Raw genomic sequence first — 23,571 nt, 5'->3', positions numbered from 1 at the left:
AAAACCCCGGACGATGAGCATTGTTCTCCCTGAGTGGCAACTAGGGAGCTGATTTGAGTGGGAGTGGCTTGCCCAAGGCCACATGGAGAGTTCATGGCAGAGGCAAAACTCAAAGCAGGGGAGTCCCAATTCACAGTTAGTCTCAACCGCCATGCAACTCCAGCAATCATGATGCAGTATCAATCCCAGGGTATTCTGGGGGGGAAAATAGCACCTGGTAGGAGCCAGTTGCTGGGAAACTCTTTAGCCATTGCTACTTGTACAGATGCTATGTTGCATCGTTGCCCAAGAGAACACCCCTTGACACTGCCACAAGCCAGCAGTAAGGCATACCTGATATCATAAGAATTTTGCAAAAAAAAAAACCCGAAACCTCCAAATACCCCACATTTTCTCTGCCTGCAAACAGGACATCAACTTACCACATCAGCACCACTACAGACTGTAATAGTGTGTGAGAGATGCATTTTTTAATCCTCCTCCACATTAAAAACAAGAACACGGCTACATCCAGCAATGGGGAAATTCTGGGAAATCGATTCCGATTGCGCAGGCCCTGGGAGAGCTCAGAAAGAATGCAGACTTCATTCCAACAGAGCCCAAGATTCAGCAAAGTTATTTGATCCACATTTTGGTTTTCAAATTCTCATTAAACAAGAGCCCCACTTAGCATTAACCAGGGTTAAGGCCTGTGTTGACCTGGCTTTGACCACTGGTTAAGCGGAGAAGGGGGAACATCTAATCCTGTGAGAAGGAAAAGGAGGTTAAAAGGCACCGCCAGGCTTGATCCAGAAAGTCAGGCAGCATGTCCCAGGTAACACTAACTCTCTATGGCACCAAGGCAGCTCACAGGTGGAGGAAACTGCTGGCCTGACCCTAATTGCAGTAAGGTCTGCACCTTCACCATCCATCCAAATCAGGTGATCTAGGGAACCAATAGGGGTTCTGTTGGTCTCCCTGCCTCCAGCTGAGTAGCTTTCCAGGCAGGATAGCTGTACTACAAACTCCTGAAAGCCTTTCCTTATCTCTGCTCTCTTCTTCTGCACTGCTGCTATTCAGAACCTGGCTATTCACCTGTCTGTCTTGTGTTAGCTACCTGCATCTGGTCCTTTTGACCAACTCCTCTGGAATTCAACTTGTGCATATCTTGGACTATGTTACCTCTGGACCCTAAGGCTGACAAATAGTACCCCAGGAACCTAAAAACAGACCACTGGGGGGGGGGGAGGCTGATCCAATTGAGCCACCAAGGGGGAGTAGGAGGCATTTTCACAGCTAGTTCTTAGTTACTTAGCCACTGTTACAAAAGCTGGCATTCTCTACTGGTCCAAAAGGGTTAGATTTTTTTTTTTTTTTTGGGGGGGGGGGAGATGCAATTCCTTCAAGTCAGTAACTTTCATACAAGATATACATCCCATGCTGCCAAAACAAAAGAGACTCCACAGAAACAGACCGTACAGAGGCAAAGAGTGAAAGAAAAATTAGTATTTCTGCTTCAGCCAGGGACAGAGAAATGAAATTGCATGCCAAGCTATAGCTTATAACACTTAGTGCACTGCTGGACATTTTAATGCTGTCTTCCAGCAGAGATCATGAATTTTTTTTTTAATTATCCTTGTAGGAAATATTTTTGAACTGAGGCAACTGCACTGAGAACATAAAAAAAAAAATTAAATGCATAAAAAAGGAACAGCATCACATAAAACATAAAGAGAAACTTTATTTGGGAGGGGGGGTGAGTCAGAAGAAGGCCTGAACGACAACAAGATGTCACCCACCCAAGACTGAGCCTACATTGGCGGCAGAATGAACTGTAGTCCTGAACTACAGGTGGGTTTTGAGTGCTCCCCCATGTAAAACAACCCTAACACTTCCTGCAAATAGAAGATCATCACATGAGGGAAAAGTGCTAGTTTTCTGTTTGCGTGAAGATTAACACTAATTAAAAACTGCCATTTCCTCACCTCAAGTCCAAATGGAGCCACAGAGAGCCGCTGAGTGGAATCTGGGAACTAGAAGCCAGGGAGAGGCCAGTGTTCAGAGAACAAGCCAGAGCCAGGAAAGACCATCATCATCCAGGCAAAGTCTCAGTTAACCCTTTTAATCCGTCTTGTTGAAGAGAGTCAGTGACCAGCCTTGGCAGGTAGAGTTACTTCAGAACTCCTTTATGGCCCAGGGTAAAGTCCTAGTAGCCCACCACGCAGGGCAAATCACAAGTTCCCTATTCTAGACCTGACAGACTGAACTTCTCAGGAGCTAAGGCATCAGAATTCTACCCTCTTGACCCACTGCAGGTATCCAGCCTTTGATATGGAACATGGAGGATTGCAGAGGGGACAGTGTCTTCCTGGCTAGCTAAACACCTAACCTTGCAAAAACAAAAACACACACACACACAAAACAACCCCACATTTTAATTCACTGCAACTGTTTTTATAACCCGTAATAAAATTAAAACCCCAAAAATAGAGATATAGACATTCCCAAGAGGGGGAGGGATCACAGCTAGTATGAACTACTGGGAGAGGCAATTAGCTTCTACTCCACTCCTTCGCTTACCATTATGACCCTGTTCAATGGTCTTGCTCCTTCCATTACTTGCTGTTTCAAACTAAAACATTCATTGCCCCCTTTCAAACCCCCAAGTGAAGGAGACCCAAGCCCTCCTTCTTGAGAGAACAAAAGTAAACAAGTAGCTCTTCTAACCTTGCTCTTCTAACCTTCTAACCTAGTTCTTCTAACCCAGGTGTGAGGATTGGGCAAGTAAGTTTTTTCTAAAGAATCACCAATAAATAAAGACCACTTTCGGGTAGTTTGGATGATCCACAGAATCATGGAACATAAGTGTAGGGAGTATAGTTTATAAACCAGGATCAAACCTTGTGCGAAAGTGTGCCTTCTCCCTTGCCGCCTTTCCTGTCTGCAACACCCTCCAAAAATTCCTGTGTGATGTGACCCCTTTCCCCTCCTTCAACCCCTCCTCAAAATCCCCCTTTAAGTCTTTGATATTTAGTCCACATCAACTACTGAAACAAAAGGACAGGTACATGCTAAATGAATGTTACTATCCCTTCTTTTTCTGCCTTCACAGCCATCCAACCTCAGCCATCTACATTTAGACTGGAGCTTCCTTGGGGCTACAGGTGCCCCCGCTTTCTGACAGTTTGTTTTTTGATGTTTCACTCTTTCAACACATTTCAGTTATACCTGGAAGCCACTCATTCAACACATGCTCTGCTCTCTCAATCTCTCTCTGCTGGTCTAAAGGCTAAAATTGCCCTCCCCGTGTTGATTTGCATATGACATGGTGGGCGAGGGAGAGAGAGACAGAGAGAGAGAGTGCACACCAGTCCTATTCCCATAACCGAAGACATTAATGAGAGTCCATTTGCAGAAATCTTTGTGTGAGAGCAGGAATTAGCAAGATAGAAAGGCATTTGCAATTTGCTAGCTAAAAAGCATTGGAAGCAACATTTGTAACTAAAAAAAAAGACCTGGTTCACTTTTCAACCGTTTCCGCTTTTCACCACGGCTCCCGTCCCTAACCTGACAGATGAGTGGGGGATGCCTGTATTATGCTTGCAGTTAAGCCATTCTTTAACCTAGGCCAGTACTCAGAACATCCTGGGTTAGTCACAAACAGCCCATTTGAGGACCTCCATCAGGCTGAAGGGGCAAGGAGAATTCTAAAAAGAATGGGCAGCAGTCTAGGTGTGAGCATCTGCAGATGAAAAAACCTTAGCGTTATACTCTGCATTTTCTGAAGACCATTCTGCACACCTAATCTCATTTTTAAGAGTTCCTGGCACTCTGCTACGGGGGCAGGACCTGTCGTTTGTGCATGCATCAGTGCATAATTTTTTTAATTGTACAATATGACTTTTGACTGTTGCACTGTACATCATTCCTATTTTTGGCATTTTATGGTTTCTCTACATTGTATGAGACCTTGAGCACTCCGTTTATTCAAAGGGATATATTCAAGATATAAATAATGTAAATAAATCCGTGTGTGTGCTCTAGAAAAAACAGTAAGCATGAAATACGAGTAATCCAGATTGGGACTGCAGGATGGGGAGAGAGTAATTAACCTTTTCCCACTGAAGCTGTTTCCTGGTGAAAATCACCTCCCCAAAGCTATTTCACCATCCCCCTCACGCCACAGTTCTAATCCAGAACCCACCATGAGTTCTTAGGTTCCAGTTTTTAAAAATGTTTCCCATCACCTCTAGTTTGACACTCGGCCATAAAGCTCACCTTGGAAGAGCTCTCTCAGCCCAACCTACCTCACAGGGTTGTTGTCAGGATATGATAGGCCAAGAGAGCCACTTACAGAGATCCTTGGCGGAAAGGTGGGACAATCACACAACACAGTGGTAATGACGACAATGGCAATGGTAATGATGACAATGACAACTAACCATGGTTAGGAAACTAAAGCATTACAAATGGCAGAACTCTTTTCCCACCGCAGACCCACCTCTCTCTGCTCGCTGCAAATCTTACACAACCAGAGAGGTCGTTTCTGGGTGCCCAGGGTTTCAATGCCGCATTTGGTGCAGACTTTCTGGAAAACAAACAAGGAGGCAAGAGAGGTTTCAAAATAGCCATGAAAGTAGCAAAGACACAGAGGGGAAGCATGAGAGGTGTTTGTTGCTGATCGTAGCCGTGTGACAAGCTCCCAAAAGAATCTTTCCCTTAAGCCCTGGCACTTTTCTATCTTGAGACTGACCTGACCTTCACCAATATCCCAAAGACGTATGAAGACCCTAAGAAAAAAGTTCACAGGACTATTCTTCATAAGACTATCAACACCACATAACTCTCCACATTGCCACACCAACTGGAAAACCAAATACCTTGCAGGGTTGGCGCTAGCCCTCAGGCAGCATGGCCTACAAGGGATCCTTAAGTAAGAAGCAATAGATGAACAGCCACTGAGGGTTAGAGAAGAGTGGACCACATGATCCAAGAAACCACTTCATAATCTACTGTGGTATCCTAGGGAATACGTTCCCTAGGGTTCACGGGATGTTACTGCAGCATCTGGGTCAATCCCCTGCCAAACAACTGAAGAGGCACCTTTTAAAGCAGGGGGAAGAGAAGCATTTGGAACACCCAGCATGGTGTCTTTTCCAGTAGCTGTTCACAGGCATTTCATCTGCATCACTTGCTAAATTGTGAGCTCTTTGGGGACTCTGTGAGCGCTTTGGGGACTCACCATTTATTTATTGCACTATATAAATCACTTTGAGAACACTTTTGCTGAAAAGCGGTATACAAATATTCCTACCAACAATGTTAACTGCTTCCAGTCTTGCTAAATCTTTTGCCTGGAGAGTCAAGATAGCAGCTAATGGACCCTTTAATGGGCTTTTGACACCAGGAACTCTCCCAGTCTGCCAGCTTCAGCCTCGCCTGACTGGTAATGAGACTGTGGCCTTAACAAGCTCCACCAGCCTCAAGGAAAGCCCAAGGAAATCCATGTACTTGAGATGGGCAAATTAAGAAATATTTCAAAAAAGAAATGTAGGGGGAAAACAGCCAGTGCTCAATAAAAATCAATCCTCCTAATGAGAGTACAGCGCTATTCCAGCACGCCGGTGGTAGAAGCCGGGAGGAGAAATTAAGGTGTCTGATTGAACCATAGCAGCCACAGATGGTGCTAACGGCCTTCGATCAACACCAGGAGGGTGGGCTAAGCAATTAAACACAGTCTGCCCAGAGGAGCCTCTAATGTGAAATTTGACAATACATTAATGCAACTCCAGCAACAAAAGCTGCTCTCAGGTACATGAATCCTTGAATTCCAATCATTTGCTCAGGTTATTTAACTACAGCAGTGGTTCTCACACATTGAGCACTGGGACCCACTTTTTAGAATGACAATCTGTCAGGACCCACCAGAAGTGATGTCATGATCAAAAGTGACATCATCAAGCAGGAAAATTTTTAACAATCCTAGGCTGCAATCCTACCCACACTTACCCAGGAGTAAATCCCATTGACTATCATTGTTAATAGCATATACATAGTAGCCTTTTAAAAATACAGTTCCCCAAATGCATTCACATAACATGGCAGCATCGTCTAATATATAAAAAATAAACTCTTGAAATGAATGGGGACTCACCTGAAATTGGCTCTTGACCCACCTAGTGGGTCCCAACTCACAGTCTGAGAAACTTCTGTGGCCACTTTGATCACAGAAAATAGAACATCAACAACCAGGTTTTACATAAATCCAGGTGCATAGCAGCTCCATCCCTAATGCTGAAACATTATAAAACCCATTGCAGAATCCTCTCTCTCTCTCTCTCTCTCTCTCTCTCTCTGCAGTTATCATTTAAGTAACTCCCAAAGTACAGTTAAGCTTCTTTTACACATGCACGGTTTTAACATACATAAGACGCCAATTCATTTTGTGTCTGGTAGTCGCACTGAACTTGCAGTGCAATGCAGTAGAGGAATTGCCACAGTTTGGCAACACAGTGTTAACACCGATTACTGAAACTGAGGCACACACAAAGCCTCTTCAAAGGTTCCAAGAGTCTTCTGCACCCATAGTCTGCACCTATTCAGTCTGCAAGCCCCAGCACCTCTCCCTGCTTAGAAATGTAACCACAATTTCTCCAGCCTTTCCTTCAAGAATTGAGATGTGCAGCTTTTAAAACACACCACCACTAAATGGCATGTCACAGTCAAGCACTCCCCCCTTGTGGGCACCTGTGGAATTTACAAAGCCATTGGTTCTTATTCCCTTTATGAAAAAGAAAGAAAAATTTCCCCCTTTTCTTTCTTGTAATAGAAATGGAAAAGTCATACAAGAGAGGAAAAAAAATTTCCTTTCATTTATGAGGAGAAGGGGAGGCAGAGAAGACATGAAGGCAGCGCTGCAGAGATGATTACTTACAGATACTTAAATGCCAGTGATTAAAATCTCCCCTCAGGTCCTCTCAATATTCTAATTTTACATTTCAATACATGGACTCATAATTACCACCGACAGGTTTATCCACAGCCTGGTAAATATCAGCCTGGGTGTATGTAACTGTTATTTATGTGTCAAGTTATCTTGAGAGAGGAAGCAGGAGGAGGAGGAGAAAGAATGTGGGCTCCACATTCCGTTTCCAAAACAGAGCATCCTTTGTTTGCTGTGGTGATTGAAAAAACAAACAAAAAAAAGGAAATGTGAATGCTTTGGATGGCAATAAACATCTTGTGCTCCCAGATCAGGACCCTCACAGCTTCCCCTCTGGGACACCAGGATCACACACACACAAACTTTATTTTGTCTCTGGGCTGCTCTGGTCTGTTTTAACACCCCTGTGCCCATAAAAAGAGGCTTAATCTTCATCTTGGCTCAGGTACAACATAATCCACAAAAGCTTAAGTCATGTTAGACCTCTTAAATCTTCCAGGTGCTGCAAAGACCCTTTTTGCTGTCTTTCTTGCTACGGGCTCACAGATAGCTACCCTCCTGTGGAACTCTTCAGACAGGAGTCAGCAACCAAGGCACAGAGAGAAGACCCTGGCCAGAGTCTTCACACAGAGGGCCTTCAAGAGCCCTTTGCCCATCTCACTCCACATGCAACAGAGTCAACACTATGGGCAATTCACACCCTTGAATGCTGCAAAAAATGACCCCTGTTTAAAAAAAAAAATTCCAACTCAGATATTTGAAACCTGAGTGGCAACTTTGAGGGGGAAGAGGGTCTAAAGCAGGGGTGTCCAAACATTTTGGCAGGAGGGCCACATCATCTCTCTGACACTGTGTCGGGGGCCAGGAAAAAAAAGAATTAATTTACCATTTAAAATTTGAATAAATTGACATAAATGAATATATTAGAGATGGAACTTGTGTGAATGAATGAAGGTCTTGCAGTAGCTCAAGGCCTATAAAAGGCCTTGCACAAAGCTAGGCCAGCCTTTCCTTCGCTGCCACTGCTGCATCACAGACATGAAACAGCAAGTAGTGGAGGGAGCCCTTGTCCCACAGCTCAAGTGAGAGGTCGAACAGTCTCTCTCTTACTGAGAGGCCAGCACGGGCTCCAGCAAGTCTTTGGAGGGCCAGAGGCTCATTGGAGACTGGGGGCTCCCCGAGGGCCTGATTGAAGGGCCCCGAGGGCCGCAAGTGGCCCCCGGGCCGGAGTTTGAGCACCCCTGGTCTAAAGGGTTAAAACCTGCCCCACCTCCTCAAGCCAGCCTGCACAGAAGCCCCTCTCAATCAGCATAGGGTCAAGGCTTCAACCCTGCAGCAAGTCAAAAGTGGGCAGTAGATTGGGCATGGATTCAGTCATTGCACCAGAGGTAAGGGGGAAATATTCCCCTTTCCCCTCCAAAGCCTACTGATCTCCCCCCCCCCCACCTGCCACTGGATACAGTGCACCCATTTTCAGTGTGGTTGCACCAATGGGGGGGGGAATAGGATTAAGCTTCACAAGGCACTCTCATCTCCATGGTACACCCACCTCATGAAGCAGAGCAATAGCCCCAATAGTTTCTCTATGTCTGAATTCAGGCATACAAAACTGAAAAAAACCAATTAGCACAAACTCAGGTATGCAAACCAGCATCAAACCATAGTTTGCCATCTTGAAACAAGCCACAATTTCTGAGCATGCTCAGGCTCAAATGTAATGTAAATGGTTTATCTAAAAATATACTATGATTTCATGTTTTGATTTAACCCAGTCAACAGCTCGGTTCAGATGCCACAGAGCCAATTACAAAGGGGGAGGTCCAAGATATGCAGTCCGAGGACTGAAACTTCCTCTGTTGGCTTCTTTGCTTCAGCCTTCTCAGGCTCATACACCTTCTCCTTTTCATGGTTTGAAATAACTATAGTTTGCCATGATATCCAAATTATGTAACTAATCATGTTTTTAAATTATGTTTTTAATTAGCGTTTTTAATCATGTTGTAAGTTGCCTTGAGTCTTTCTCACTTTCGGTGAGAAAGGCGGGGTATAAATAATAATAGTAATAATGTAACTACAGTTACCTGTAGCCACAGTTTGTCTCCAAAGCAAGGTGAGTACAGTTCCCTGGTTTAAAGGCAAATTACAATTACCAGTTTAGAGACCAGTTCCTACACACAATCCACCTCCCTCTCTGCTCGGTTTCTCCATCATGACCATCTGAAAATGACTTTCTGACAAAAGGAGGGAGAGGAAAACAGAGTGAAGTGGGTTTCCAACTCAGTCAGCTAGATTTGGTCCCCATCTCTGTCCCCTGCTTTGGAAAGAATCACAAATTAAAAATAAAACAAACTTGCTTCCTTTTTTAATTCCTTGCGCCCAGAATCTATCCTACAGATGGTTTATAAACCCAGACACACAACACCGAGTTGTCATTTCAGGATCAGTTCTCCCGGTAATTTAAAAGCACTTTGAAACGCTTTCCTCATGCCATCGAGCATGAAGGAGTCTCACTGTTATCAAACTAAATGGAGTTTCCAACAGGAATGGCAACAGAGCAAGGTTAGCAGGGAAAATATGGACAGGAAAAGAAATCTATAACCACACCAGGAGATTAGTGTGCAGAACTACTGAAGGGGCAACTGAGATCCAGTTATGCAGGACATAGAAGTTCTACATCAAGAAACTAATTTGCACATGTTTGCTAACTTTGCCTAATTACCCGTTTCAGCCTCAGAATCTTATTTTCATTTATTTACGAGACTTGTATTTTGCTTTTCAGAATATTTCCAAAACAGTGCAGGATTCCTTGGAGGTAAGAAAGAATCCTTCTTTGAAGGATTTGAAAAGAAAAGCCTTATTTGAAAAACAGTTGCCTGAAATTAAAGTCTTCACTTTACCTGCTCTTAATTTTTGCACAGCAGAGGTCATCCTTATGCCCATTACACAGACAGGAAACAGAGGCCAAGCAGAGGAACCACCTAGCCAAACCCATGCAATAAGTTGGAGGCAGAGATTGGAAATTTGATATCTAAGCTCCAGCCCCAACTCGCTAGCCACAGACTAATGATCATACACAATTTTAACAACTGACATTCATATAAAACAATGTTTCCAAAAGGGTGGGTTGCGAGCCACGGGTGGGTTGCAAGCCCAGGCACAGTGGGTCACGAGCTTTAACCTCCTGCTCACCACCCTTGTGCCAATTTGACTTCAAACAGGAGCCATTCTAGAAGCTCCATTACTTACCTGAATGCCTGAAGCCCTCTCCGGGCCCAGCAACCTACTCTACAGGCCTCAGAAGCTTCTATAAACCACCTCCAGTTTCCAAAAGCCACTTCCAGTTCGCTTCTGAAAACCAGAAATGGACCATGGAGGTTCCCGAGAGCCATTCTGAGGCTTGCAGAGGACTGTAGCGTAGGTCGCCAGGCTGGGAGAGGCCTGCGGCACCACCAGAAGTCTTGCGGCCCACCACAGGGGACAAGGTGGGTCTTGGTACTGCAAAGTTAGGATCCCCCGATATAAAACATCAACAGTACTGTAAACAGATCTACATTAGAATAGTGTTATATGGTTGGTTGGTTGGCAACCTTCAGTCTCAAAAGACTATGGTATAAGCCTACAGCATCCGGTATTCCCTGGCAGTCTCCCATCCAAGTACTAACCAGGCCTGACCCTGCTTAGCTTCCAAAATCGGGCATGTGCAGGGTAACAGTTGGCATCACCTCCTATAGTACTGTTTCATATGGCATTCTGTTCTCCAGGAACATTCCACTACATATACATATCCTCCTATGCATTATACGCAGTGGCGTCACTATGGTTTGTGATACCCGATGTGGTAGGCCAGCGCGTCACACTCATGATGGAACTCCTCCCATGCAGTGGGAGAGGCAACACCTCGGGCAGTGGGCATGCTGATGCAGCACAGCCCCACCCCTGCTGGTTTTTTGGCTATAACATTTGATGGAATGGAGATATTTCAACACAGTTTGTTTCACTGCATTCCACATGAAATTATGCATTGAATGATGTATAACATGACAGTATTATTCAAAAATTCCAAGATTTAAAACATTTTGACCAGTTCTGGTGTCACCCCCCCCCCCATGTACATCACCTGATGCAGCCCGCAGGAGATATTACTATATTCCCAAGTCTTTGTGTATGCAAAGATTCTATAGGAACATTGAAAATGAAGAGAATGTTGCATTGGGTGGCAGAAGTGACCTTCCTGTAACTTTCAAAAAAATAAATAAATACAAGTTTCTAGTCCTCATGGTCATGAAAATGCACTTTACAGTAGGGAGGGCTTTGGGAGATGGTAGAAAAAAGTTTCTGGTATGGAGAAGGGGCAAGCTTCAGTGTCCATGACAAGCAAAACCAGACTGCCTTGTGCAAAATAGCACATACCGCAGTGTCATTTCTGCAAATAAGAGATACTATGTAAACTGGCCTTAGTTGCAGAATTTATGCAGCTTGCAAAATTCAACTTTTTTTGTGGATTAAAAAAAAAAAGAAAGAAAGAAAATCACATAGCATGGGCCCTGTCCTAGATAAATTTTTTTTGAAACCAATTAGCACAACACAGAGTGTGACGTTAACGACGCAGTTTTCCTCTGTAGAAATCCCAAGCTGCAGACACTGCTTGTCTCACCTTTTTGCAGTCTTGGCAAAAGACCGCTGTGCTCCCCAAAAGGCCCACGGTCTCCCCGCAGAGCAGGCACTGAGACACTCCATTCCCCATCACATTCTTCTGCATGTTCTCTAGCCGCTCCACCAAACGCCTGCAAAGCAGAGTCTCCATTAGAGCGTAGCTTAAGCAGCTTTGTTTCCGCACTGTCCAATGAACACTCGAGACAACAGATATGGGAGAAAGGGCAACTTTATTTCATGTTACCAAGAGAAGCAGAGGCTGAGACCTGCAGCATCTGAGGCAGCGAAACCCCCTGTGGTGCGGGAGGGACCTCTGGGCAGTACCAGAAACCTCTGCCCCCAGGCGGGCCTGCACCCGACTCCGAGTCGCGCCCCGCTGCTGGGACAGCGTGTCTCATCCATGTCTATCCCTTAAGGGGAAGGCAGCCGGACCACAGACTGCGCCACCTCGAGCCGCTGAGCCTCTGAGGTGTGCCCCACGGTCCCGGCCCAGGGCCCCGTCTATGTCCTCGTGCCGCCAAGCCCCTGAGGACTGAAATAGGGTTCCGCCCTGCCTATGCCGCCTGAAGGTGCATGCCAAAGTCCCACTCATGCCTCCTAACCCGCACCACCTGCCCTCCTAAAGTGACCAATGGCAGCTTGCAAACAGGGGGGGTGTAACCCCCTGTCCCATAACAGTCTGGGGTAGGCGAAAAAACTGCCTGCCCTTTGGCCAATCTTGGCAGGCAGCAAAAAATTCCTACCCGGCCCCAAACGGCGACCAGTTAAACTCAGACTGCCTCTAGGGCGGGCGGGCGGGTATTCCCACGGTGCCCACGTGCACAAGGAGCAAGAGGGCTGGGTCTCGTCCCCCTTTTAAAGGTCCATCGTGGCTGCCAGACCCCGCCCCCTTCACCTCCCCCTTGGGGGAGGGACTGGACTCTCGTGTCCTGGCCAGGCCAAACAAATTCCGAGCCCCTCTTTAATGGGGTGCTCGGGATACTTCTGCTGCAATGCAAATATTGCAAGGGGAATCGTGGCATATAGCCACACTACGATTCTTACAGGTTCCTGCTTTGTGACTAAGGTAGAATTCAGCTTAAGCTTAGGCGCGTTTCTAGTGGAAGAGTTCCACAGCTGCAGGTACCAGAAGATGGCTCGATGCACACCAGTTTCAAAAGGCAAGGGTGCACAACTTGCAGACAAAAGAGTTTTTCCAGGTTGCTCTTAAAAGTCACATATTTCCTATAAAAATTATAAATGAGTTCCATCTCTTTGTCACGCAGTAGCGTGACCAAAAACCAGAACGGAGAGCAGGATCTGCATAAAGCAGTGGATGTGGTTCTCAGTGGCTCTCATTAAATTCTATGGGAACAGACTACAATTGGCAAGACTTGTTGAAGTAGACTTCCCCCATTTTATTGTCCCTAAACACATGCCTTTAATCTCCCCCCTTTTCTGAATCGCTATCATTTTTGGGGAGGGGAAGGGGTGGAGGGAGAAACATTACAGCACTTAGGGACACTGCTGCCATAGAGGCAAACCCCCCCCCCCCGGTGGTCCAATCTCCACCGAGGACAGTAACATACCTTAGTGCATAAAACATACACACCCATTTTCTACCCCCCCCCCATGCAAGTTCCCTTGATGTCCACACACACACATACCATTATGATGAGTACATTCAAGAAGAAGTAATGTTTTGGCTCAAATGGAGAGGGGGCAGACAAGAGTGTATTTGGATTCAGCCATACTCCAGGGGTTTTCAGATGGTTTAATTTCACACAAGATAAATGAGCGGTAGGTAACACATCTGTGACAGCTTTAGCACAAGCTACAAGCATGTGCTCTTCCCTATTTAAGTAGAAGCACCTCCATTGTCCTTTAACACCCCTGAGTGTTAAATCCCAGTTAAAACCAGAGTGCACAGGGAAGGGGGTTCATTCTCTCTCCCCCCCCATGTGGTCTTTTCCCCCTAAAATTGCCTCCCTGCACAGCTGTTTTAAAGGGGGAAAAAAGAGGCCAAAAGAATGCCTTAGGAGGGTGCATTTATGTGCTCGTATAAATCAGTTTGGGCCATTTTCCTCAGACTCTTTTGCCCTTTTTAATGCCACAAGCTCTGAATCTGAAAGAGGTTTTCAGTCTGCTGAACCAAGGACTCAACAGGATCCGATATTACCCCAAATCAGAACCCAAACAACAAGAAAGGTGCCTTTAGGGGTTTAGGGTAGGGGGGTGTTGAGTCTGTGAAGAGAATGACACCAATAAGCTAATCAATCCAGCTAAGAAATTTTCCAGCTGGCAGAGTTCGTCTGAACCACACCAAAGCTCATTCATCACTCCAGGCAAAACAATTTCCAAGAGAATTACAAAATCACGAAGAGGCAGGTGGAAAAGAATCTCTCAGTTGTATTGACTGCAGATTCAAACTCAGCATGGTTTAAATTTCTTTCAGCTACAGGCCTTGAGGTGCTGAGCTATTGTTTAGTTTTTATCCTAGACAACACTCCCAATTGAAAAGGCACACACTCTTTTTAAAATGGAGCATTAGGGCCATTCAGTGTCTCATGGTTATCTTGGCGAATTCTGCAACGTGGGGGTAAGAGTTGCAGTGATGCTTTTAGACCATGTTTCACAGCATAGCGTGATCATGCCCCAGGTGGCAGAACCTGGCTTCTGACACAACATTAGCCGCAGCCAGAGCTGCCTCAGCCTTTTTCGCTGCCCAGAAGATAATATAGTGCCTTTTCCCACAGCACCTCCTATCAGCATAAAAGAGGACAGTGCAAAACCTCAGCACACTAAAAAAAATCTGCCACACACACCACTAGCAGTGGTGCAGAAAGGGAGGGGTATGGCTTCAGTCACTTCAGGTAGCAAATTGGCAGGGGACGCTCGCCAGTTGCTATCCACCTCCCCTGTTTCCTTCTCCCACTCTGTAGATTTGAAACCGAAGGAAGAACAGAGGAGAAGAGGAAGTGCAGGGGAGAGGAGTGTTGTGAGCTAGAGTGCCTCCTCCTCCACACTTCCTGTTCTGCTCTGTTCCTCCTTCCTTTTCAAATCCAGGGAGCAGGAGGAGGATTGGCAGGCCTGGTGACTGTCAGATACAGGGAACATTAAGTACAACGAAGTGCCACACAAAGGGGCCGTGGCATTTGGAGTGCCACCCCAAGCATCAGGAAGCCTTGGGCCGGTCCTGGGCAAGGGGCAGTACAAGGGAAATGCAGCACTTCCATTATTGCTCCCATGTGTTTCCTTGAGCATGTGATGCCATCTTAGAGGTTACCTTACCCCTTGCACATGTGCTACCCTCCAGCCCCTCTCTGCTCTGTTGCTAGTGATACTTATAACCAGTTTCAGGCAAGGCTACTTTCACCAACAGGTTTATCAATGGGGAAGGGAGAGAAGATTCAGAACCAGCAATTTAGATGCCTTTAAAGGGGACTAGACCAATCCATGGAGGAAGAGGAGTCCAATAACAATTATTAAGGCAAGACAGAAGAGGTTCAAGTCATGTCACCAGAAACAATCAGTTTTCCCAGTAAGGAGTGCAATTTTTTGTTATCTTTTTGTTTATATCAGTATTTTAAGATTAAGCCACTTTGAGTACATTGGAAGAATGATGACAAGGAAACAGATTTTAATCGTGACAGCCAAATGGAACCTCCAGGACCACAGACAAGTAAACCTCTGACTGTCAGTTTTTGGAAGAAGTACAGCAGGAAAGGGTTGCTGGCTTCATGTCTTGGTTATGGTTTTCCCAAGGCATTCGGCTGGACACAGTTGGAAAAAAGGATGCTGGACGAGATGGGGTTTTCAACTAATTCAGCCAGGCTCTTATGTACTTATTGATCAGTCCACCAGAGAGAGAATGACATAGGAAGTCACAAACATCTTACCCTATTCTTTGTTGCTCAATAGCATCTAATTTCTCTGCCCTATGGATGACATCCAAGATGATCTCCATTTCCTTTGAGTTCAGCGCCTGTGTTTTCCTTTGTCTGTCAGTTTGGAATGTATGTACTGACCAGCCAGTTTGAAGTCTACAAGGAAAGGAAATCCAGGGTTGAGAGGAAGACAAAGTGAAATAGACAAAGATCAGCTTTGAAGCACGGCTGTCAACCAACGCAAATTGTTTCTGTCTGCGTAAAACCAAATTATCAATCAAGTTTTTCCTAGCAAGGGGCCCCCTTTGTTAAATGGCTGTGAAACCAAAATAACAAGCTCAAGAGCCATCAGTAGGTAGCATCATTCCCAGGGTTCCTACTATCTACTAGGTCTCTGCATCACGGCCATCACTTCTTTTGCTCAGTGTTTCTTGCCCTATGGGAGCAAAGTAGCTACCAATCGCTACAGGTGATGACTATAAGGAATTGGATGTGTTTGAACATCACTGTAGGAAGCCAACTTAGCACAGCGGTTCTGTGCAACTCACATGAATCCTACAATCATTATTAGCATCCACTCAGCAGTTCAGAGACAATCCAACAGGCCCCCTCCCATCACATTTTCCAGTTCTAAATTTAGAATTGGGGACTGTCCCTGACCTCAAAAGGAGGCAAAGTTCAAGGTCAGTGTCAAAGGGAAGGGTAGGATCCTGGCAACCACAGCCTGTTGCTTGGGTACCATGACTCATCAAAAATCACAAACTCCTGGCTCCTGTTTGGTAATCGCCCACATAGATCTCAACTCCTAACAGAGATCTAAATTGACAAGGCACTGTGCGCTAACCCATAAAAATTACAACAGTAATAAATTGCCAGCAATAAAAAAATAAGCTTCTCACTCCTTTAGAAAAGATTGGATAGTGGCAAAATGGAAGAACTCAGCAAGGAAGTTTTAAAAATAACCAACAATCCAATTTTTAATTTTGAGTTTTATGATCTTCTGGAAGGTGACCGACATAAACAAGGCAGTACTCCCAACACACAATGTGAGCTGGTTGATTCATGTCAATATTTCACTCCTCTTTGGCATATTTACACCTTTCCATATAATGTAATTTTCACCAGGGTGGAGATAATAAAACGAGCAATTCACAAGTTCCAGCGCCCAAAAAAATAATGGTGAAGAGCAGCTGGAAAAGAGGCCACAAATGATTAAAGCTCTGTCCATTCTGCTCGTCTCATCCCCTGCATTGCCTCTAGCCCATAATCAGAACTCTCAGGACGGGGCTTGCCATAGAACCGAACAAGTTTGAGTATCATTCTTTTCCACAGGGCCTCCCTTGGAAAGGGAGTTCTGCAAAGTGGCGGAGCTGCTAAGGATGTCAAGCAGTGAATGCTGAGCAACTTTGTCAAACTACAATCCCATAATCCTTTGGGGAAAGATGAGCCTCAGATTGCAACTTTTTTTTTTTGCTAGCTTTAGCAAACAGCCAAAGTTTGTGCTTGCCACCAACCTACACACACATCCAGAGTCTTGCCTGCATCACCACACCAGGGGAGCTGCTGGGCCCTCAATAACTACACAAGGATGCCACCCTACCATGCCCGAGATGCCTTGAGCACCATTCAAAAGATGCTCTCTCTTGAAACATGCAAAGCAAGTGTTAAAATATGTCAACAGGAAACCTTTACAGATACATACTTAGCTCTCAGTGCCAGCTGTCTGTCATTTGGACACACCCACTGGTCATTTCCATTTCCAAAGATAGTATCAGCCATTGCAGAGTCTCCCAGAGGCTGCAGATGATATCAAGCCAGCTGGGAACAAAAAAAAACACATAAACACAGTTTTGTTTTTTTTAATGGATGCTGAACGCATACAGTAATAAGCAGTATAGAAAATCAGAACTCTCTCTCCCCTCTGCCCCCCAAAAACCTGTGGATTTGCAAAACACTCAGAGTTGACCTTCAGCCTATTCTCCTTTCATGGAGCCTATGAGTTTTAGCCCCACAGCCACCCTGCAAGGTAGGCCAGGCAGGGAGATGTGAACTTCTCCCAGTCAGTGAATGCCATGGTGGAGTCCATGGCTTTGTGGGAAGATGGCAAAGTACAGAGTCAGATCCAAGTGGGCAACAGTCCAAGCAGGGTGACTGTCTGGCTACTCCAGCAAAAAGAAGTTCTGACTGAGTCCAAGGCTAGAACGGCCCCCACTGGTTGCCCAAATCACTTGCTCTGGCTAGACTGAAGAAGGCTAGATACTTCTTACTATTTATACTATTTAAATACTATTTAATACTATTTATACTATATATATACTATTTAAAGCCAATGCTATTTAAAGCCATTTCTGCCCAATGTTGCATATATGCAACAGGAAACAAATGAGTATACCTGTGGGCTGGGCAGAAATGAATTAATATGCCCCCATTCATCCCCATTAGTTAGGGCCTCACTATGAGGTACGATTCAGTCATCATCCACCCTGCCCCGATACCTTATAATACATTGCTCTCCCCCAGCATTTTGGATCCAACCAAGGAAAAATGCACCATTCGCCTCTCTGCTCTAAATATAGGTGCCAGAACCACCCCACCCCCCCAGGGCTCTTCAGCATGGCACTTTGGCAGCTGCTCCCAGAGAATGCAGAACCCCCTTAGAATGCCCCTGGAGCCAGGTGTTGTTCTGGAGGCCATTGGCTTCCTACCCTGTTTATGCGCTTCCTGGCTGGCCGCTCCTGAAACAGGCTGCTGGACTTGAGGGCCCCCTCCATCTGAGCCAGGGAGCCTTCCGTCAGGATCCAAATACGCTTTAATTTGGCAGCTCTAACTGAAAATATACTGGTGGGTATGGAAGCAGGAACCACAAATGGCAAAACGACAACCAGCCCCACCTGACAGCCACAGGCAGGTGTCTCTGCAGGCCACAGCCGTTAACATAAGCTTCCCTATTAAATATTTAGAGGCACATATAGTCAATATTTGCCTTCGGAGGCTGTGACATTTGCCAGCAGTAAATATAGATCTGCAGAAGGCGGTTTGCAATTAAAAAGGAAAGAAAAAAAAGCAAGCACAGGCATCAATCACCCGACACATGTTCACAGACGAGCTTTGCTGCCCTCTGAACCAGAGAGATGGCTGGGCTCAGTTCCCGTAAACATCTTCTCCTTAGGAGCCTTGGCACCTTGATTGTCAGGCCTGTCCTCGCTATCTGCGTCGCAACACGACACCCCCACAAGAGCGGGAGCTGCCGAGCAAGCAAAAGGCAGCATGGCCTTGGCCCCTTCTCAGTCAGGAAAGAAACATGTACAAACATATCTTACCATCTGCCAAGTTCCCAGAGGGAAGAGGCAACGCAGGGCAATACACCTGTTTTCTCCAGCCCTAAAGCGCAAACATGCGTTCCAAGCTAAGCGAGAGCCAGGAATTCCATGGCAATTTTCTTCCTTGAAGCCTTTTCTGATCCTAAAAGCCAAAACAGAAGAGGTGCACATTGATCCAGTGGCAGTGCTATGGGGATGTGAGCCGCACCAAGTGACACACAACAGGGATGACACACTGGGACCCACTTTTTAAAACGACACTCTATCAAGTCCCACCTAGCTTTGCAAGACTAAAAAAAAAAAAAAGAAGTTTCACTCAAGCCTCTGTTTTTATCCTTTTTACTGTGGTGGGCGGTGACCACCTTCTGGAATGTCAGTAGTGTAGCGGTATGGCTCCGACATCGAGGGGCAGAGACCAATTACACTGCAGGTTGCCGTGCCGTCAATACTTATCACTGCGGCCTCCCTCTGGTTACGCTACTCTGGAGTGTTTTTTGAGCTCCAGGTACATCAGAGCAGGACCATTCCAGAAGCTTTGCATTCCCCCTTCATCTGGCCTTCGATAGAAGCCGAGGCACATTTGCCTACTCATGAGTAAATGCACACATGAGGCTCAGTTTCACTTTCCATAGGGCTCAATACATTTTTTCTTGTCAGCCGGTGGGGGGGGGGGGAGTGACTTCCTTCTTAAGTATTTTTTGGGGCCTGCCATCATCTGATCGGGACCATTCTGGTGGCGCTGTGTTCCTCTCTGCCCTTCACAGTGGACTGAGGGATGGTGGCCTACTCGCAAGTAAATGCACATGTGCAGCTCAGTTTCATTTCCCATAAGGCTCAATGAATTTTCCTTGTTAGCTATCAGCTTGCCAGTTTCAATTTCATGACCCACCAACAATCAGGTTGTGACCCACTGGTGGTTCCAGACCCACAGCTTAGGAAACAATACCATAGTCCCTTTACCTTACTGCAACTAAGCCTAAATATGCATGCACAAAATAATTGCATATTCTTCTTATTTACTCAGGCACCACTCCACTCCACTCTCTTTGTTGTCTCCCTTGTTCCTTTAGTTTTTTATTTTAAAGATTGTGAGCTCCTTGGGGGGGGGAGGACCTATCCTCTATTGTAAAGTGCCACGTACATTGGTGGTGCTAGATAAATGATGAATGGATGGAACTCCTCGTTCATCTCTGCAGTCTCTCCAAAAGCTTAAGCAAGCTGCAAAACTATGCACGTTTACATGGTAGTATGTCCCCAGTGAACTCAATGGGATTAACTTCTGAGTACAGTTGCACTGTTAATAAACTGATTTAAGTGGCACATTTTACAAGAGGCATTCCACCTCTTCCCCACAAGAGGGAATACCTCTTCAAAGATGCATGCCGAAACACATGCATGCATCTTTTAGAATTAAAGGTTGCTTCTTCCTGTAGAATCTGGTTTATACTCGTATACAAATTTAGTCAATTGACTAAAACTCTTATAGAAATGGGGCAAGAGCTCTGCTTTCCTGTAGCCTGGGATTGGCTGACAAGAGGTCATGCCCAGAAAGGCTAATCAGCTCTATCGTGACCCGCACAGTTTCCCAATTGACATTCACACTCTCCCAACCATAGCATTCCACGAGGCAAGACGGCACATGACATTGGCAACCATCACCTAATCCTGCCTTCTCCTACCACAAACAAGGGTGGCAAACAAGGGGGGAGCCATTGTTTACCATTCAATCTGCTTCCGGACTTTCTCTGTTTCATGCACAACTCACTTGCAGTTGTGCATGAAGTTCTGCAGACAAGCAGGCAGAACCCTTCCCCAATTGGCCTTCCCCAATTGCATTCCACAGCAGAGGCATCGCTTTACAATTTCCCGTTTAGCCTCAGCAGAGAGCAAATGGGGGCAGATTACATCATCACTGTGTTTCCTTAACCCAGTGAACTTGGCATTATGGGCGCAGGTCTACTTCTGAAGCTTGGCAGACTCCCCTGGAAGCTCACATGACCAAATGTTTGCAAGAGAAACGTCTGGCTGGAGGAGAATGTTGCCAACCGTCTATGGCTGTGTTCACTGTCAGATCTCACAGTTACTCCCATTTTCTAGAAGGAAAAACTGAAGCCAAAGCACAGTCATGGAGTTGCCAGGCCGAATAGGTGGAATGAATTTGAACATGATTTTCAGAAGCGCATGGCTTTAGCACCTTGCCTGAGCAGAATTCGTTGTGCAAAGACATCACGTTTTAGCAGCACTGCTTAGTTAATGCAGGTTGGGGAATTTAGCTTTTCTTTATTTATTCATACGGTGTCATCCATGTGCATGACACTTTACAAGAAGTTTCAACATAGCCCACTGGCTGGAGTTGGCATCTGTAGCCAGCTGCTGTAGAGATTGGGGCCAGTTCAAGATCTCCTCCAAGTGCCATCCCAGTTTATTTGGCCATGCATAGCCATGACTCCTCTTCTTGCTCCCTGGATATGAACTGAAAGAAGAGAATAGAGCAGGACAAGACATAAGCAGAGGACACTCTAGAGCAGATCAGTGCAAACTATAGCCTGGGAGTCAGATTTGGCATCCATGCAGATCTGTCCACCCGGTGAGTGGACCTTTTGATTCTATTGGGCGCCACACGATGCTCCCCTCAATCAGGGGACAGGGACGCTCTGGGCAGTCACATCAGCCTGGACATCCTGTCACATGGCCTTCTGGGACACAGGGCAGACAACACGACTGCCTAGAGTGCCCCTGTCCTCCGAACGAGGAGGACTTTGCGTGGTGCCTGGGCAGAATGCTCGGATGCAGTCTGGATGGGGACCGCATTCCGGGCATGCAGCGGGTGCAACTTTCGAGTGCTGCTGCTCTAGACTGCTACCCTCCTCTCTGCTTCACTTCCTGTTCTGCTCCATTTCCCTCTTCCATTTCAAGCCCAGGGAGCGGGAGAAGAAGAAAGGCCAAGGCTGGCATGCTGCCAAATATGGTGGGGTGGCACCTGGCACACCATCCCAGGCAGGGCCTCTGAGAAGAATTTTATCATTGGGTACAAAGCAGGACTTGTAATGGTGGGGCAAACAGCACAGCGCCTCATGACCCGGAAGTGATGCCAGTTCCGGAAGTGACGACACTTATGGGTCACCTCTGGGTGCGACCCTTCCCTGTAGCTAGAAAGCCAATCCATCAGGGAGAGCGCTTCTTGCCAAATCCTTCAGCCTTTGGTTTGCTAGTTGCAGAAAGTTTAAAAAAAACACAGAGAGAGAGAGAGAGAGAGAGAGAACATAAAAGAAGAAATACAATCTCTCACCTACAATCAGAAGCAATACGGGTCATTACCACATTCTGCCATGAGTGCTGACGAGGCCAAGAAGTTGCAGGACCAACCAACCAACCACAAAACTCGTCAAGTACTGTGTGGTCAATCTAAAAGTCACTATACAACCAACAGCCTGATCCAAACCTGCACTGGAACAGGCAGGCCGGCTGGTCTGAGCTGTATCCAGCACAATGTTGGGGCCGCCTGCAGCACAACTCAGGGCAAGGAGAGTTAGTTCCATTATCCCATGTAATGCCATAGGGGCCCCAATGGGGCTACTCGGATCTGCGCCGCCTAAAGAGATGGTGCAGATCTGAGCAGCCTGGCTCTAGGCCAGGCCGCCTGGGAGTGGGGTTTGAGATCCAGCCTAAGTGCTGGATCCCAGACCCACACCCTGCCCGGGGCTGGTCTGCCCACAGCCTGGACACCCTCCTCCCACCCCCCCACCCCGGATGCTCTCGGAACACCCTCCCCAGGCCCCTGCACCAGTGGCCCACCTCCAGCATTTTCCTACCCTGCCACTGTCACAGGGGCCCCAAAGTCAGGCTCCAGATGCCAACGCATGTCTGCACTTTGGCCTCACCTGGTGGCACAAAAGTGATTTATGATACTTTTGCAAGACCTGGAGGCCAGCGCACAGTTAGGATTGCGCCCTAAATGATCTGGCCTAGGGCACAGTTAGTGCGGCCTAAATGATCATCTCCACTGGTTCATCATTCTCCATTGTTAATGGGTCTCCCAAGGATTTCTGCTTCAGGCCAGGCAAACTCCTGGCCTGGTTTTCCTTCCACCTTCACCGGGTGCTATGCAATTACCTTGCGACTTAGCCAGACACAAGAAACCGTAGCAACCGAACAAACAACCACTTTGGTTGCTATGACAAGGAAGCAACAACTGAGAGGAAGGGAAGATAAAGGGTTTACACCAAATCTCTGCTCTGTATTCTCGGAAACAAATAGCGGCAGGCAGGAAAGGCAGATGGAAGGTGCAGCAGTGGAAAGCCTGTAGAGAGCAACTAAGCCAGCTGAGTGCTCTGTGGTGTTTCCTGCTCTATGATGAAGCAAGAAGAGGAACCAGATCAAGAATAAGTCTAAGATAGGTCTCACATGGCAGTTTCCACCCTTATGTTTTCCAAGAACTTGAAACAATCCATGTGTCCATTACACAGGTGTCAAAGATCTCCAGCACTGCAAAAAAAAAAAAAGGGTGGGGGGAAGAGACCACAATCCAAAAGACTATTATTGGCACAGATCTGAAACCACTTTATGTGGGTCCATCTAGCTCACCACCAGGGCTATCCAGCTTCTGTCTCTGACATAAGGCTTTCCTAGCCTCAGCTGTGTTTGGCAACCTGGAGAAAACTGAGAGAGACACACAAAAGCACTCTTCAAATATCGGAAGGACTGTCATGTGGAAGAGGGAAAAGTTATGTACAGTTTTCTGCTGACTCAGAGGGCAGGACTAGCTCTAAACGGCAGAAGTTACAGGAGGGCAGATTTTGGTGGAGCATTA

General features: G+C 46.2%; 1 protein-coding gene across 6 annotated transcripts in view; it reads right to left on the bottom strand.

The window, feature by feature from the left end:
* Window positions 1-23,571, bottom strand: part of RPH3AL (rabphilin 3A like (without C2 domains)) — a 174,246-nt gene that overhangs the window by 29,565 nt on the left and 121,110 nt on the right. For 5 of the 6 annotated variants that reach the window (XM_066635643.1, XM_066635636.1, XM_066635640.1 and 2 more), the window contains 5 exons: window positions 18,762-18,903; window positions 17,144-17,259; window positions 15,454-15,597; window positions 11,577-11,706; window positions 4,481-4,567 (listed from right to left, as the gene is read on the bottom strand). In XM_066635643.1, coding sequence (XP_066491740.1) covers window positions 4,481-4,567; window positions 11,577-11,706; window positions 15,454-15,597; window positions 17,144-17,220 — 438 coding nt within the window. In that variant the 5' untranslated portion in view covers window positions 17,221-17,259; window positions 18,762-18,903. Of the gene's footprint in view, window positions 1-4,480; window positions 4,568-11,576; window positions 11,707-15,453; window positions 15,598-17,143; window positions 17,260-18,761; window positions 18,904-23,165; window positions 23,191-23,571 lie in introns of those variants that run through there. The other variant, XM_066635637.1, reaches the window with a different exon arrangement.

The sequence above is a fragment of the Tiliqua scincoides genome, chromosome 8 (assembly GCF_035046505.1).
Source record: "Tiliqua scincoides isolate rTilSci1 chromosome 8, rTilSci1.hap2, whole genome shotgun sequence".
Taxonomy (NCBI): Eukaryota; Metazoa; Chordata; class Lepidosauria; order Squamata; family Scincidae; genus Tiliqua; species Tiliqua scincoides.
Note: the sequence above shows the minus strand (reverse complement) of the source record. Positions and strands in the feature narration are given on the sequence as shown.